General features: G+C 39.4%; 1 protein-coding gene across 1 annotated transcript; it reads right to left on the bottom strand.

Moving 5' to 3' along the window:
* Window positions 1-5,519: 5,519 nt before the first annotated feature.
* LOC127115307 (uncharacterized) lies at window positions 5,520-6,209 on the bottom strand. Its single transcript, XM_051046886.1, has 2 exons — window positions 6,069-6,209; window positions 5,520-5,963 (listed from the first exon to the last, which is right to left on the bottom strand). The coding sequence occupies exons 1-2, from the start codon at window positions 6,207-6,209 to the stop codon at window positions 5,520-5,522; spliced, it is 585 nt and encodes a 194-aa protein (XP_050902843.1).
* Between the last annotated feature and the right edge of the window lie 12,315 nt (window positions 6,210-18,524).

Consider the following 18,524-nt stretch of genomic DNA (forward strand, 5'->3'; position numbering starts at 1 on the left):
TAAAAATATTGTCTGCCCACTTAAAATAAAGTGGCCAATTTATGGTAAATCATCACCTAGTATTGGAACTTCCATCTATAGCCTTTTCACACGCAAACTCTACTCAAACATTTCCACCTTCCTTCAACTTCATCAACCTTCTCTTCTAGGGCAACAAAAACCTTTCCACAAGAACAACAAGATGTTACAACATCCTTCACCATCTGGTTCTAAAACTACCAAACATGCGCACAAAGATAGAACGCCCTTTATGGACTTTCTTAATGAAGATATTTTGGACGTGATTCCCCTGTCTATTATTCCAGGAAACGCTCCTAGTTCATCCTCCACTGCATGCCCTACCCAAGGTAACAGTTCCAATATCCCCTTCAGCTCTACTTATACTCTTAGTTCTAAGGACGACATGCATCACACTGATCGTGTTATAAGGAGCCTTGTCACGAGAATCCTCAATGAAGGACACTCTGTAAAGGGAGTTTCTACCACTCTATCAAGAAGGGACCCCTCTCCTGAGGTTGGACCTCACAATGAGAAGGAGGATGATTCCTCTAGGTCTGAAAAAGATATAGATGCTGAAGGATTATGCTCTTTAGGGCAAACTTTGTCTAATAAGAAATATGTGGCATCACCTACTGCCAATGCTTCACAATCTAAGAAGCATGATTTTACAAAGAAGGTGATTGAACTAGAAGATGAGAGTTCGGATGATGAAGATGATATCTTGCTTCATCACTTGAAGCCTAGTGTGGCTAAGAGGATGAAGACCAGAAAGGGAAGGTTTGTGGCTGAAATGATGATAGCCAAAACTGCTAAGAAGGGTACTGCTGTAGGCCCCTCAAAGTCTTGGAGCAAAGTGGAGGTGAAGAAGAGAAAAGTAAGAGAAAGTTCTGACTCATATGAAGATGTTGAAGAAGATGTCCCTGACATCTCTCCTGTCAAGAGGACAACTGTTAGGAAATCTCCTGCAAAAGTTGTTGTTGTACACTTGGATAATATTTCCTTCCATCTTGAAGATGGAGCAGCAAAATGGAAGTTTGTAATCCAAAGAAGGGTGGCGGTGGAAAGATTTTTGGGCAAAGATGTTGTGGAGGTCAAAGAGGTCACGGACCTTATTAAAACTGTTGTATTAATGAAAACTATTGTTGGGTTAACTCAGTGTTATGAAGGACTGGTGAAAGAATTTGTGGTCAACATCCCTGAGGACATTGTTGATAAAAACAGCAAAGAGTTTTGTAAAGTGTTTGTAAGAGGGAAGTGTGTCATTTTTTCTTCAACTGTGATTAATAAGTTTCTAGGAAGAGGAACAGAAGGTGCATGTGAACTAGAAGCCACAAACAATGAGGTCTATAGGAAAATAACTGCAAGACAGGTCAAGGAGTGGCCTAGCAAGAAGCATCTCTCTGCTGGAAAGCTAACTGTGAAATATGCTATTCTGCACAAGACAGGGTCAGCAAATTGGGTATCAACCAATCACATCTCTACAATCTCAAATGCTCTTGGAAGGTTCATCTTTGCTGTTGGAACCAAGCTGAAGTTTGATTATGGTAGATTCATGTTTGAACAAATTGTCAAACATGATTCTACAAATGCAGTGAAGCTGCCCATAACTTTTCCCTCAATAATTTGTGGGATAATCCTATGCCAACAACCTGGAATTCTGAGCACAAATGATCTTCCTAGTAGAAGAAAACCTCCTCTGTCAGTTCATTACAAATTGTTTGAAGGAAGTCATGTCAATGACATTGTCATGACATCTGCTGTGAAGAAGCCAACTTCAAAAGGTGGCCTTATTGCTGAGCTGAAAGAAACTTGTAAGGAATTGGATACTGGGATAAAGGTAGAAAAAGCAAGGAAGGAAGATTTGGAGGCTCTAATTGTAAGCTTGGAGCAAGCTGATAGAGATAATATTGGACAACCCAAGGAAACAGAAGCCTAAACCTCTAGTGAGAGGTCTGAATCTAAAGATGAAACAAGTGGCAGTTTTGGTTCTGAAGCTGATGAAGATGCAAGCTCCTCTGACTAGTTTTGTTGAAGTTGTCCCCCGCTTTTCTGATGGTGTGCTGTGATGGATGTTCTTTTGGTGGTTCTTTTGGCAGTCATGTTTTGATGCCTTGATGTATTTTTTTCTGGGTTCTTTTTGGTTTTTCTGGATTTTTATCTCAGCTTGTTAAGCTGTGTATGGTTGTGGTTCTATAACACCTAACAATATGCTTTGGCATTCTGTGTGACATTCTGTTTGACTAATAGACATTTATTTTGTCTAGTTGGTCTCTTTGGTCTCTTTTGGCTAAAAAGGGGGAGAAGTAGCTAAATTAGCTTTGCTATAAACAGGTGACAGATGGTGTTGAAGAGGATGTATATTGGAGATAATATGTTTAGTACAAGTGATGTTGAAGGTGATGTCAGATGAGGAGGTGTATGTTACAGGTGATGTTGAAGGTGATATCTGTGTTGAGCAGACTGAGGGGGAGAAGGAGCACAAGCGCATGTGTGTTTAATATGTGTTTACTAGTTGCTATCTTATCTAGTAATGTGTGTTTTAATACTTCTGCTGCTAAAACTGATGATTGATTATTCTCTTGTGAACAAATGGTCTGATGTATTTTTTAGCCAAAATTTGCCAAAGGGGGAGTTTGTTGGTTCTATGTGTTGGCAACAATTTTGGTAAAACCTAGAGTGTTCGCAAGTTGTCACAAGTGTTGTCTTGACACGAGATAACATGTTCCTGCAGGGTGTTTAAAATATGGATATGCATGATTTTACTGAGATGTCAGACCCGATGTCATGACATCTGTATACAGAACATTCAGTCTGGATGTTATGTATTGTGTGATTGGGGTTTTTATGCTAATCTATGTGTGATTGATAAGATGATTGAACGCACCATTCAATCAGTAATTACAACCAGATTGACTTATTTTCCAACGAGATATTATCAGCTGTCATGAGAAGATATGAATGGAAAATAGTTTTAGGGTTTTGTGATGTCCAAGCCCAACCAAACACTTCTATAAAAAGGGCATAGAATACCTGGTTTTAATACACAAGAAATAATGAACGAAATATTGAGAGAGAATAAGGGTTTTAGTCTTGTGTGGTCGTGTGTATTGTGAGCCATTCATTCATCCATAGATGATTGAATTGGACTGACTTTTGAGTTATAATTTTTCCACTCTAAGCTTTGAAGCATGAGTGTGTTTTTACTTGGTTGAAGCTTTTAAGCAAGATCAAGTATGTGTTCTTGAAGAGTGTCTTCTTTTCATTGTAATACTTGTTTTTACATCACTGTTGTGATTGAGGGAGAGTGAGTAGGATCTCATATCTAAGAGTTCTTAGATAGAAGTCACACGGGTAGAGATTAGGTGAAAAGACTATAACTTGAAATTGTTTAGTAATAGTCTTTGAACTAATTATGTTTAGTGGATTTCCTTCCTGCTTGGTAGCCCCCAGACGTAGGTGAGTTTGCACCGACTTGGGTTAACAATTGCATGTGTCTCTTGTATTACTGTTCTTTATCTTTTATCCTGTTTATATTGTTCAGATATTAGTGTCGTGACATTACCTTCGACATCTTATATCTGATACCAGAATTTCAACCTACATTCAATATCTTCTACCAATCATTCATCCATAGTGATATAATTTCTCTTTGAGCCAAATACAATATTTCTTTGAGTTCCACACATACTTTTAGGTCAATAACCAATGTTTGTCTCTGAACCAAGAACCTTTTCTTTGTTTAGTTACTTTGCAACCTTATATAGGTGATACCCTTTGATTTGGCTTGATGCCAGTTTTCCTCATTGGTTCAGACATACCTACCCTATGGGTTCAAACAACATTATTCTTTGGTTCAAACCATACCTAAATCATAACTTCTTTCATCTCCCACCATTGGTTCTATAAACTACGGAGCTCTGATTCCTTATTTCACTATAAGGATACGTAGGCCTAATTTTTGCCTAAGTCACTCATTTTCGAGTTTTTGACTTAGCGGGCTTTCTTTCTTCTTTTTGTTTTTGTTTTCTTTCTTTGTTTCTTTTTACTGAAACAAATCGTGTGACGTCTGTCCATTGATTTGAATGGGTTGTGACCGCCTCGTGTCTTTGTGGGTGAGGGACAACCGTTTAGGATTTGGTGGTTTCCGACCTCTTATGATGGATAAGATATGGTTGATCCTCAACTGGGACACTCCTCTTTTGAAGTTTGAACGCTTGGTCAAACTAACTGATGACTACCTTGCCCCGGTTTGAGATTAAGGGTTTTATATTTAAGAAAGAAACTCCTACTCCTTGGCTCGAAGGGATTGACTAGGGAAAAGCTTCCTTATATCTCCGGTGTTTGGGATTTGAAACAATGCCTTACATCATCAGCAAGGTTTTATTCAAAAGCGTACGAGCAGTGATTTCGTTTCGTGTTTTTAATTTCATCATCCTCCTCCAAAAACCAACGTTTGAATATTGATAAGATAAAGTACGAGTGGACACGAATGGATTTATTCAAAACATGCATATTCATTTCAATGTCATTATTATTCAAAACAAACGAGTTCATTACAAATGAATGTTACAAATGACACTCAAGAAAATCACACATGAACATGTTTTAACCAGAAATTGCTGGAATGATCCCCTTTATTCTCCCACTGCTTGGGGTCTTGATTCTGGAAAGAGCTGACGAGATAATTCCACAGATACCAATCCTTCAGATCTACCGCTTCTTTGACTAAGGCGCTGCAGATGTACTTGCCTGCACGGGGTTTTTTGGAACAAGTGGTTTGAACGATATTGCTCCTGAGTCAATCAAGTCTTGTACTTTGTGCTTGAAGATATTGCAATTCTCGATCGAGTTCCCCCGCGTCCCAGAGTGATACTGACAACTGACGTTCATGTCATACCCGGGAGGAAGAGGTATAGGATGAGCCTTAGCTTCTCTCAGCTGGACTTGCGAATCCTTGAGCAAGTGAGCTAGCAGAAGTCCATACGGCATGGGAATTGGATCAAACCTTCTGGGAGGCCTCCTTGGTCCTTGTCTACCCTGCTGATAGTAGTTCTGTTGAGCAACAGGTTGCTGAGGAGCATAGGGTTGCTGATATTGCACCGCTGGAGGACCAGTTGGAATGACATACGCTGGCTGCGGATATGGGTTAGGTGTTACTCCTGCCACCGGATAGTATGGCATTTGGTAACCTTCATCTCCCCTTGAGCGATAGCATTGGTATCTCCTTCCTTCTTCTTTGAGAATCCGGAATAAGGCTTCTTTGCTCCATTCGCCGCAACTATTGTGTCTTGTATCATGCCGATGTTCAAGCCGTTCTCGATTCGCTCACAAGCAATGACCAAGTCTGAGAATCCCGAGGTGGTACTCTCAATCATTTTTTCAAAATACGGCCCTTGAAGGGTATCCACGAACATGTTTATCAGCTCTCTTTCAAGAAGAGGGGGTTGAACCCTGGCAGCCAAGTCTCTCCATCGTTGAGCGTACTCTTTGAACGATTCATCCAGTTTCTGAGAAAGGCTTTAGAGCTGAGTCCGATTGGGAGCCATGTCTGAGTTGTACTGATAATGCTTCAAGAAGGCTTCAGCAAGTTCCCTCCAGGTTTTTATATGCGTGCGCTCGAGCTGCATATACCATTCCAGAGAAGCTCCACTAAGACTGTCTTGGAAAAAGTGCATTAAGAGTTTCTCGTCACTAGAATGAGCAGCCATCTTTCTGCAGAAAGCTCGGATATGGGTCTTTGGACAAGTGATCCCTTGATACTTTTCAAAGCTTGGGACTTTGAACTTGGGAGGAATTTTCACGTCTGGCACTAGGCACATGTCGGCAGGATCCAACCCAAAGGTATCAGGACCTTGCATCGCCTTGAATCTCTCCTCCATCATTTGAAATCTCCTTTCGATGTCAGCAGGAGCAGGACCAAAAGCTTCATGAACTGAGTCAGCCTTTGTAGTGAAGAAAGCGTCCTGCTGCTCGTCAATCTCAGGTTGAAATCTCCCATTGGCGGGGATATTGAACGTTTGGTTAGCATTTTGATACACCGGACCTCTTTCGGGAGGTGGCTAAGCTACAACAGGCGTACCAGCTCCTCCTGGTGGATTCACCGGTATAGTCACAACAGCAGGGTTGGCATTAGAGGCTCTCAGATTAGCCTGACGCATTTCCTCTTGTCCCCTAGCCAGAGCTTGTAGGGCTTCAACAAGTTGACCCATCTAAGCCTTCATAGTGGTCATATCATCCCTCATAGCAGCTTGATTCTGCTCCAACTGATCCATGAGCAATCTTTGATTGTTGCGCGTGTAGTATGAATGTCGGGAAGTCAGCTTGAATGTGGATGATTCTGGATGGAAGGGTCAAATGGTAAGTTTTCTGGCTTTTGTCTGATGACATGCAGAATGATGCATGAATATTGTATTTGATTTTTTTTTATGATGCATGAATGCATGAGTGAGTGAATGAATGATACACAAGCATGGTTCCCACGAGTCGAACACACAAGTTGGCATGGTTGTTGGTGTAAGCCCTAGAGGCCAATACATTTTGGTACTTGTATCGAGTAATAAAAGGCATTCTCTTTATTATGGTTGATTAATAAAGTCCCTGGAATAGATAGTCCGTTTAATGTATTAAGTGTGACTTAATCATGAGAACACATTAAACATAAGGACACTATTCCTAAAGTATCCGTAGTCGAGCTTTAGTGTGAAGTGGGATAACATTAAAGCATTAAGACTATTATGTTTGTAGACTGATGATCACATCTCATGGATCATGGATAAAGAGTTATCAAGTCTTAAACATAGGTATGAATATTAGGAGTAATATTTATACCGGATTGACCCGCTATGAGAATACTATATAGAAAGTTATGCAAGGTGTCATAAGTTATTCTCATGGTGATAATAGTGTATTCCACTCTTCGACCTGAAACCACTATGGATCCTAGATGTAGAGTCGAGTGCTTTATTGCTGATCAAACGTTGTCCGTAACTGGATAACCATAAAGACAGTTGATGGGTACTCCACAAAGCATGCTGAGGGACATGAGTGTCCTAGATGGAATTTGCTCATCCTGCGTAACAGGATAAATGTCTATGGGCCCAATATTGAACTGGACAAGGATGACACGGTCTATACCTTGTGTTCAATATAGACATAAGGGCAAAAGGGTAATTATACACATAATTATTATCACATAAAGGTTTTGTCAGATCACATGACATTTTCGTGTCTTGGGTAGCAGTGATGTGTTGCTAGATACCGCTCACTGTTTATTATATTAAATGTGTGATTTAGTATAATTGCCAACGTCACGAAAACCTACAGGGTCACACACAAAGGACGGATTGATGAGAGATAGAGTAACTAAGGAATACCGTAAGGTACGGTGCCCTTAAGTGAGTTATAGAACATCGTAAGGTACGGTGTACTTGAGTAGAATACGAAATATGGTAAGGTACCATGAGCTTAAGTGATTTTGGGCATATTATAAGATATGGGCCAAAATACACTTAAGTGGGCTTTTAGCTTGAAGCCCACACAAGTGGTTCTATAAATAGAACCCTTGTGCAGAAGCAAAAATTTGCGGTTGCATTATTTTCGTTTTCTATCACTCTCTCTCTCTCACTCAAAGCCTTCATTCGTACCAGCTAGCACTGAGATTGAAGGAACCCGTTCGTGTGGACTGAGTAGAGACGTTATCATCGTTCAACGTTCGTGATCGCTTCGTGGATTGGCATCAAAGGTTTTGATCGTCACAAGAGATCTGCACCAAAGGTTTCAGTCGTCACAAGAGGTAAATATTCTATCACTGATCATGACCATTCGTAAGGATCTCTAAAGGAGAAATTTTTTAATTTCCGCTGCGCTTTGGGTCGCAATTCTCCTTCAATGGTATCACGGGTTCGAGGTACGGATGGAGGATAGCTCTGATTGCTTACTCATAATGGGAATCTCACTGGTCGTAGTCTAGGGTTAGATAGGGATCCCAGAGTCATCGATTCATTTGGCTTATGACGCTTACGGCAAAAGCTTGTCGGTCGTCAACTTCCTCAAATGAGCCTCTTCTGGGTGAGATCTTCGTACCAACCCACACGAGAAAAGCTTCTCGGAGGCCCGCACTACGCGACCGTCGACATCGGGTTCTAGACAAGGGTCTTAAAGTCACGGACCTCCTTGACTGTTTGCCGCTTACGACAAAAGCTTGTCGGTCGTCAACTCCATCAAGAAGATCTACTTTGAGTGAGATCTTCGTACCGACCCACACGAGAAAAACTTCTCGGGGACCCGTACTACGTGACCATCAATCTTAATGCCGAAGGTTCAATGTTCTACAAAGGTCCTTAGAGTCATGGATCCAAATGAAGACATTAATCGCTTACGCCAAAAGCTTGACGGTCGTCAACGCCTTCAAAAGAATCTACTCTAAGCGAGGTTCTCGTATCGACCCTTACGAGAAAAAATTCTCGGTGGCCCATACTACTCAACCTCTCCTATCTCAAGTTTACACTCTAGACTCGGGTAAAGAGTCTTTCCCACAAAGTTACTTGCAATCGGAGTACCATCCATCGACGTATAGAACCAAGGAACTATGTAATAGATATCCAAAGAAATTTAAAGCAAAAGGCAATAAATAAGGCAAGCAATATCAAAAGGATAAGCATACACACATGCGAGAAAGCAACCTAGATTAGGCTTGACTTGCTTAGGGAGGTGTTCCCAGCAGAGTCGCCAGCTGTCGCTACGCAAAAAATACAGAGTCGCCATCGATTTTTATTTATTCCAAAGGAAAGGGAAAATATCGAGAAAACCCCAAAGTATGGTCGTCGCAACCACGAACAGGTTCGGAAGTCGGTTATGCAAGGGGAAAGTATTAGCACCCCTCACATCCATGGTACTCCATGGGAACCATCTAGGATGTTTGCGCTTACGTGTGTTGTTTATCGAATGCTTGCTTGCCAAAGGTTTGCGGAGTGGAAGTGGATTTTAAATTAGTGTGCTCGCCAAGGAACGGATCCTCGTGCCTACGTATGCCCACTTGTTGAAGTGAGAAATCAGAGCCTTCGTAGTTCGTGGTTTTGAAATTGTTTGGTTTGTTTTGTTGATTTTATTTACCTTGAAGAAGGGTTTTCGATGGTGTCGCCCTAAGGCTCAAACAAAAGGTTTGAATGCGTTGAATTGTTTTTAAGTTTTGAGAAAGTGTTATTGATTTCGAATCGCACTAAAGACTATGGATAAAGGTGAATACCTCAAACGGTCAAGCCAAACGTCTTGTGTTCAAAGCATTCAGAATGAGTGTAGGAAAGCTCCAGTCTCATCCCTTCTTTATCGCTTAAGGCTCGTGACGTACGATCCTGATCGCCATTTATTGTGTTTTTAAATTTTATTTGGAAAAGACCGCTTGACGTTGGATCAAGGGTTTGTTTATTGAATTTGATTTGAAAAAGAGACCGCTTGACGTTGGATCAATGGTTTGATTATCGATTTTGAATGATGAACGTTCCTAATGCCTAAGGAGTAGCTAACAAACAAGAAAGCAAGTAAATGCGTACATCGGAAAGGGGAGGGGGGTACATGTAAAGTACAAGGGAGTGCAGGAAATAAAAGGTCTCATTGTCAGGTAGCCCAAGAGAAAGCCATGTGTGTGCAATTGTGTCATAAACTAGAAAGCATGCAAAATTATCCTATTTCTAACACTAGGGGTACAATCGTCATTTCATCATTTATGGATTAATATTGGATTAAATTTCTATTTACGAAATTCTAATTAAAGTCATTTCTAAAATATAAGTAATTCTAATTATTCTAAATCCTAAATTAATCTAAATTTAATACTCCTAATTAAACTCTAGAATTCTAACATTATTTTTTTAATCCTAATTCTAAATTAAAAAAATCTAATAATATTTCTAATATCTTCTAAACTTAATTCTAAAATTCTAAAATTATTACTAATGTTTTTGAAAATCTAAGTTTAACTATCTAAAATTTCTAATAATCCTAATTACTTGTAACTATGACTAGCTTGATCTAATTAATACCTAATCCTCTAATTAAGCTAATTACAATCCTAATTAAACTACTTACATACTAATGGATACTCTAATTAAACCAAAAAACTGTTAGAACTCAACAAAAACTTGGAAGAAAACTTGAATTGGGCTTTATATGGACCTGGGGGTGTAGGCCCGGATTGGAGGTGTGACTAGCAGTGTTCGTTCGTCGGCGCTTGAGCCAAAGGTCCATATCCAACGCTTTGCTCAACCTGTATCCTTCCTTCCGTGTCATCCACGAACGCGTTTTCCCTCTCTTCTCCAGCTGCGGGACGACGATGCGGCCAAAGGATGTTTTCGGCGCAATCGATGCGGACACCTTCTTCTCCATCGTATTTGTGGATTCGCTTCGTGCGCGTGAAGTTGAAAGCTTCAGCATCGCTCTATGGATCCAACCTTCCCTTTTGCAGATCTACATCACCTTCACGTTTTCATCTTCGCTCGTGATTTGTTCGTCCATATCGCCTTAATTCAGCAATTTGGCAATTTAACGAATCCAACAACAACCAATGAAATTGACAGTGTCGACTTACAACGACGTAACATAATGGATTTCACTGAGAGAAAAGAGTTACCGGCTTCGACGCGGCTTGCCAGAATTCGCGCTTCTAGGATTCAGGGAGAAAGATACGTAAAGGTGAATCTTGTCTTGAACAGAGAGAAATGGCATTTCATGGTCCAACAAGGAATCGTGTTAGGACACGTAGTATCTGATAAAGGAATTGAAATAGACAAATCTAAGATCGAAATCATAGAGAATCTTCAACCTCCAAAAACCATACGAGAAATACGAAGTTTTTAGGACACACCGATTTCTACCGACGCTTTATCAAATATTTCTCGAAAATTACCAAACCACTTACTGGTTTATTAATGAAAGACGTTGACTTTATCTTTGATGAGATATGTTTAACAGCGTTTGAGAAATTAAAAACATTTTTAATCACCGCACCTATCATGCAACCACCTGACTGGAGATTACCATTCAAAATCATGTGTGATACGAGTGATTATGCCGTAGGAGTAGTGCTAGGACAAAGAAAGGATAAAAAACTTCATGCTATCTACTATGCAATTAGAACATTAGATCCTGCCCAAATGAACTACGCCACCACTGAAAAGGAACTACTAGCCGTTGTGTTCGCTTTAGACAAATTCCGTTCCTACTTAGTAGGAGCAAAAATCATTATCTATACTGACCACACCGGTATTAGATATTTGCTAAGTAAGAAGGATGCCAAACCAAGACTCTTAAGATGGATCCTACTCTTACAAGAATTTGACTTAGAAATAAAGGATAAGAAGGGTACTGAAAACGTAGTAGCAGACCACTTATCACGAATCGAAGGGGATAAGCCTGAACAAATTCCAATCAATGATGATTTCCCTTACGAACGACTTATAGCCCAAATGGAAAGCGACATGTCTGAACTAACCTTAAATGATACCGAAATAGAAGAATCCGTGGAAGAAATTCATGTGAATACAACTCTGCCATGGTATGCTGATTTTGTCAACTACTTAGCTGTTGGAGTACTTCCACCAGACCTATCATACCAACAAAAGAAGAAATTCTTTCATGACCTAAAACAATACTACTGGGATGAACCTCTACTTTTCAAAAGAGGTACTGACGGTATTTTCCATCGATGTGTTCCAAAGGATGAAATAGACGTTATAATATCTCATTACCATTCCGCCCCCTATGGTGGGCACTGTAGCGGTGTATTCGTCACCATCGGAAATATTAATTAGATCCGAGGTAAATCATACAAGATAGAGTCGCCACCGCACTTCTATTTATCCAAAGCAGTGGCTAGAAAGCGAACAAAAGCCTAAGAAGTTTTGCAAAGAAAACTAATAAAAGATCAGAGATCTGGGTAAGGGGGCAATTATGCTATGGGAAGGTGTTATGCACCCACAACATCCTAGGTACTCCTAGGGAACCTCTTTTCATGCTTGTTGTATTATTATTTGTTTATGAAATATTTTTGTGCAAACACGATTGAAAGGATGAGAGAAGAATGTACAAATTAGTTATTTTTGTGTTTGGATGGATGAACCCATTGCCTACGTACCTTTTCATGAAAGATAAGGATCAAAACCCCGTAGTTCGGGTAAAAGATTTCGAAACAGATGAGTGGGTTGATTTTAAACAAAAGCCTTAAGGTCTTTCATTATCAAAGGGAGAAAACTCGACCTATACAACAATCCACCATGTGAGAATAGCTTCAACATACTAGAAGGGTTAACCCTGTTATCAGTATGGAAGACTTACGATTCGATCACTAAGGATGCGGTGAGATTCACACCAACCACTAAGATAATTCAGATCTATGGCTAATGTACGAAAACTTGATTAGGAGAGTGGACAAGGCCACAAAAGCAATTGAGTGAGTGGAATTAACCAATTAGAAGTATTCACAAACAAGTCAAAGTTGATTTAAAGTTCAATTCAGAATAAGTATCATGAAAAATGAAGTTTGAGAATCAAAGGCCTAAGGCCTAGGTTTCTAGTTTTGAAAACAAGTGAAAATGTTTGCACAAAAGTTTTTCTGGTTTGGGTTAAGGATGAAAAAGATTACAGGTTAAGCATGCAAGGTGAGGGTTAAGGGACAAAGCCACAAACAGGAGTTGCTTTCTCAAAATCATAGAAATGATTCAAGTAAGTTCCTTTGGAATTAGGCAACACAAAGCAATATCAAGTAAGCAAGGTCTCATAAGAGAGCAATAAAACTGGAAATGGAGTGCCAATCAATGGTCTTATATCCAACTCCTAAACAAATGGGAAACAGATAACCAATCAATGGTCTTACATCTAACTCCACAAAAGAAAACATATAGGAAACAGATAGCCAATCAATGGTCTTACATCTGACTCCACAAAAGAAAACAGATAGGAAACAGATAGCCAATCAATGGTCTTACATCTGACTCCACAAAAGAAAACAGATAGGAAACAAATAGCCAATCAATGGTCTTACATCTGACTCCACAAAAGAAAACAGATAGGAAACAAATAGCCAATCAATGGTCTTACATCTGACTCCACAAAAGAAAACAGATATGCATGAAAAGCAAACATGAAGGATGCACAATTAAGCAAACAAGCAATCAAGTATCACACTCTATACACAAACAATAGGCTCATACAAGAGTTGGGCTTTAGTCAAGGGGTCATGTCAACCTCGACAAACAAGCCAAAACTGTAGGGGTGTTTTTGAGCTCTTAACCTCTAACATTGAGAGTTAGGGTGAAGCAGATGAAAGGAAATGAGGATAAGACCTCATGCTCTTAACCCTGGCCTGGGTGAGCTAGAATCAAAGAAGGTGTGAGGATCCAGAATGAGGGACCCTATTCCACATGACTGACTCTATACAATGATCTTGGGGTGTTTATTCAAAAGCTTCTGCACGTAGTGCGAGCATAATGAAAGACTCAACTGATTAACAGGGGATTGATTGCAAATCCCTTCTATCTGTCAATTGCGTCTTCACTTAGGAGGACTTAACAAGTAACATGCCTCGACAAGGAGGTCTTTAGCACAAATATAAACAATCACAGTCATTGCCTCTTAAGGAGGACTTCAGGCAAATGCCTGCCAAAAGAAACGACAGGGCTTCCAGACTACATGGAGAATAGAGGTTACCTAAGTGGTGAACCAACCACAAGCAAAAGCAAAGCTCAAGTAAGAGCTAAAAGCGACTAATGTACCTGTACAAAAGCCAAACAATCAGTAGGATATTCAGACAAACAACCAACAAACAACAACAGTGGTTTCCAATATGTACACAAAGCAAGTCCTAAAAGGCAATCACTCAAGTGAGTTCACCACCAAAAAACCTACAACACAATCAAAGTTAGTTAACCAAAGTAACTTGCATCTCAAGTAATGAGAGCACATCAATCATTAGAGCTAATTGCTTGAACCTGAAATACAAAGCTCAAAAGGTGAGTACAAACCACTAGTGCAAAGACTAGGGACAAAGGCAAAGCAAAAAATCAAAACAGAAGTTGATGCTCAACATGAAGCACATTTAATCAAGTAAGAACATGTCCTAAAGAGGATCAAATCCAAATCAATAAGCAAAGCCATCAAATGAACAAGATAAGGCAAAGGCAATCACAATGCATCACAATTGGACATCAAGAATAGAAAATACACATTAAAACAGAAATGAATCCAATGATCATGAAAATTTTTATGTGCACACAACATTTTAAACACAAGCATCATGCAAAAAATTGGAATCAGAAAAGCTCAATTAACATGTAAATGAAAATGAACAAGAGCAACATCAAAATGTGTGACACACATTGTCACACCATACATCCATGTGTCCAAAACAGAGATGGAATATGCTAAAAATGCCAAACAAAAGCTCAAAAATCATGTAACATGTTATGAATCAGCATATCAAATTTCAAAGCAATTGGCCAAACAATGAGCATTTCACAAGAGAATTAGCACAACATGTCACATTTTGCATCATGTTCAAACAATCAAGCATATTTCAAATCCAGCAATGTAAAAATCAGGAAATGAACATCATAAAATAATAGACATCAAGATGAACATGTAGGAAAAAATTTGGATTTATTTGGAATCATTTTCTATTTTTATGATTTTTTTGGGAATTTGCATGAATAAAATGAAATAAATGAAAAAAACATGTGAAGCAATGTTAATGTGAATAGAAATGAAAACAGCATCAGGAAGGTTCGAACACATGCACATAAGGTAAAACAGGCGCTCAGCAAATAATAAAAATCAAATGAAACTCCACAAAACACACGCTGAGGATCGAACTGTGGACGCTGAGGTTGCAAGCGCATTTCAAGTTGAAACGCATCGTTTTGGTTTTGGAAAATAAATGGAAAACAAACGCGAGGCAGGAACCGAACTGGAGACGCGTTGGTGAAAGGCGCATGTACAGTAAAACCCTAAGTGCTGAACCAGTAACATGTGGTACTGTTTATGTGCGGTGGAGGACGGTGGTTTCCACCGTCTTCCTCGTTGAGACCGGCGACGCTACAGTGCACCTTCATCAAAATTTTTCCAGAATTTTGCATATTATACATCAATCGAAAGCTTGTTCAACGAGGAGCACGAATCTAACAATATCTAAGCCTAATTCATCACATAATGGACGGATCGATCGAATACATTTTGCACATACAAACTTTAAACCTTCATATCTCACTCAATATTCATCCATTTTAAAATCTAAAAGCATCAGCATCATCAGCAGTGAAAACTCTACATAATCATGGCAAGAAAATGAAGAATTATGAGATTCGAAATCCAACCTTCTTGAAGAACAGAATGATGAAACAGTGGATTCAAGCTCCCTCCAGCTCCAAATCTTCTCCTCCAACCTTGATATGAAGTCTGGTACACAAATTGATGCTTGAAAAGGCTTGGATCTAGCTTAAAATTCAACCTCCATCTTCATGAGTTTGTGCACAATTTGCTTGATTCTTGGCCAAATCTTTCAAATCAATGCTTGATCCTTGCTCAATGATACTCAAGGAACAGGATTATGCAATAATATTGGTGTGTTATATGGAGAAATTTGAAGTTTCAATTGAGAGAGTTTTTTTGGAGGGAAAGAAAATTTTAGATCTAGAATTTGATTGTTATGAAAATTATGTTATGCTTAAGCTTTTATACCATGTACTAATCATGCTGAAATAGTAATTAGGCATTGGCTAATTATAATTAGGAAGATATGAAGTGTAATGCAAAATTGGTAAGTGCACCCTATGCATGGCAAAATGGACGTGAACAGTACCATGTGAATGCTCAAAATCACTTAAAATTAGTTCATGATCATAATTGGATTGGAATTTTGTATGTATGATGCACCAAATTTAAATTTCCATCTTTCCCTCCAAAATGTTCATGCATGGACATTTGATCATGTGATTAAATTTCATGCAATGCAATGATGGACTTGGAAAATATTGGTCATAAGAAGCATTATGCAAAAAGAGTGACTCAAATTGGAGCTTTGGATCAAAAGTTATGGCATTTTGAAGTTTCATGTATACTTTGCAATCATTGGATCATAACTTCTTAACCATTCATCAGATGCTCATGATCTTGGACTTTTTGTAAATAGGGGAGAGAGATCTTCAACTTTCATGTTGACCAAAAATTCATTTGAAGCTTCTTTGATGTTGGAAAGTTGAGTTGAATATGGTCCAAAAACTTGCCATTTTTGGAAACTTGAAATTACAGGTCACTTTCCATTTTGGGAAACTTTTGATTTGACTTCAAATCTTCAAGGTAGAAGTTTGACATGATGAATAGGCCTTGTTTGAACATGAATGGGATGTCTCAAATCATTTCCCACACCTCAAAGCCTTCAATTGACTGTACATTTGACTGTATGGTCCTCAGATGACCTTGACAATGCCTGATGAATTTGAGCCTCAACCTCTTGGGGATTTTGCTCCAAAATGAACCTCTAGCTCATATAAGCTCAATATAATGCCATGTGGTCCTCATACCAAGAAAATACCTTCTGCTCTTGCTCAAAGGAAAACCTTGAATTACTTTGACCTGTGCTTGCTCAGACTGCAAAACAAATGTTAGATGACATATTTTTGGTGCTTTTGGTTAGCAAACAAATGATAAAAGCAATGATATACAATGCAAACATGCTTGGTGATCAAGAATCACTCACAAGAGATCCCACCCACAGGGGAAGGAAGCAAGATACTCAAAGATCCTTGAGGCTTATGCAATGCAATGCTATGATGCTATGAGGGATCTTAGGGTCAAAAATTGGGGTCTTACAGATGCCCCTATTTAAGATCATTCTAGCCGGAGAAGTGAAGTTTTAAAATCTTCATATCGACACGGTAGAATGGGCTTAAATAATAACAAAGAGACAAATTTTGGTCCCTAAGAGACCTCATGATGCAGATGTATGCATATAAAACAAACAACTCTGTGGGGATATGCGTCCACAAAGAAGAAAAGACAATCCATCGGAGTAATACACTCACCAGGAACAGAGACTCTAACGGGACTCTTGTGGGGAACAAGAAATAAATGTGTGAGCGGGTCACGACTCAAAACTGGAGACTTTACCGGGAAATAAAGAAAAAAATGCGTGAGCAGGTCACGACTTGAAACTAAGGAAAGAATTCCAATGGGAATGAATCCAATGGAAAGACTCAAGCAACGGAAAACTTCGGATAAAATTCCGGACTCGGGCTGGAAAAAAAAACAAGACATCCCTGCCGGGGAACAATGCATGTATTGGGGGAAACATCAATACAGCAACAACTAACCACGAAGACCTCACCGAGGGTTGTCTAGAAAAGACTCTCCTGGGGAAGCAAAAAGAGTAAGGTGTTACCGGTTGGGGTAACAAGCTCGGGAAGAATGAATATCTAAGACCGGTATAAGGGTGAGAGATATCCATCAACCAAAAACATCTGAGGAAAACCTGAAAAAGGTATATTTTGACTCAGGAAAATCTGACTCCGCAGGGGACCAATGTCATAATAGGGAGCAGACAGGAAGGAACACCAAGGATACCGGGTTGTAGGCATACGAAAGGTGACCGACCAAGGCGTGAATTGGTGTGTGTTCCAAAACACTCATCATCCTGAAGAAAGCTAGAAAAGCAATCTTGTTTATAGGATGGGCATTCGATTCCGCAAGGAAATACGAATCTTACTCAGCTGGGAAACAAACAAAGGATTCAACCAAAGAGTGCATGAGATGTATTATCTATAGCCGTCAAAACGTAGATGATATACTCGCATGGAAGATTATCCATAACCGGGTTGTAGGTTGTTAAAGAATAAATCGATCGAAATCGTGAATTGGTGTGTGTTCCAAAACACTCATCATCCTGAAGAGAGCGAAAGCAAACTTGTTAAAGGATGGACATTCGATTCCACAAGGAATACGAATCTTACTCAACTGGGGAAGGACAAAACTTCGACTGAAGAGCGCATGAGATATATTATCTATAGCCGTCAAAACGTAGATAATATACTCGCATGGAAGATTATCCATAACCGGGTTGTAGGTTGTTAAAGGATAAATCAACCGAAAAAAGAAACAATCGTTACCATCAACAAAAGGGTAGAAGAGAGATGACTCACTGGGGATAAATTGCGCAAACAAGGCAACTATCAAACAAATAGGGTAGAATGAGTATTCGATTCCGCGAAGGGACAACGAATCTTACTCGACTGGGGAAACGCGAAAGGCTTCGACCGAAGAGTGCATGAGATATATTATCTATAGCCGTCAAAACGTAGATAACATACTCGCATGGAAGATTATCCATAACCGGGTTGTAGGTTGTTAAAGGATAAATCAACCGAAAAGAAAGGCATCGAGATACCAAGATTAGGTATGTAATGATGACCAATCAAAAGGGACAACAGACATTACCGGCAAACGGTGAATGAAAGAGGACCCTCTGGGGATAAATTTGCTTACTC

This window comes from Lathyrus oleraceus, chromosome 1, assembly GCF_024323335.1.
Source record: "Lathyrus oleraceus cultivar Zhongwan6 chromosome 1, CAAS_Psat_ZW6_1.0, whole genome shotgun sequence".
NCBI lineage: Eukaryota > Viridiplantae > Streptophyta > Magnoliopsida > Fabales > Fabaceae > Lathyrus > Lathyrus oleraceus.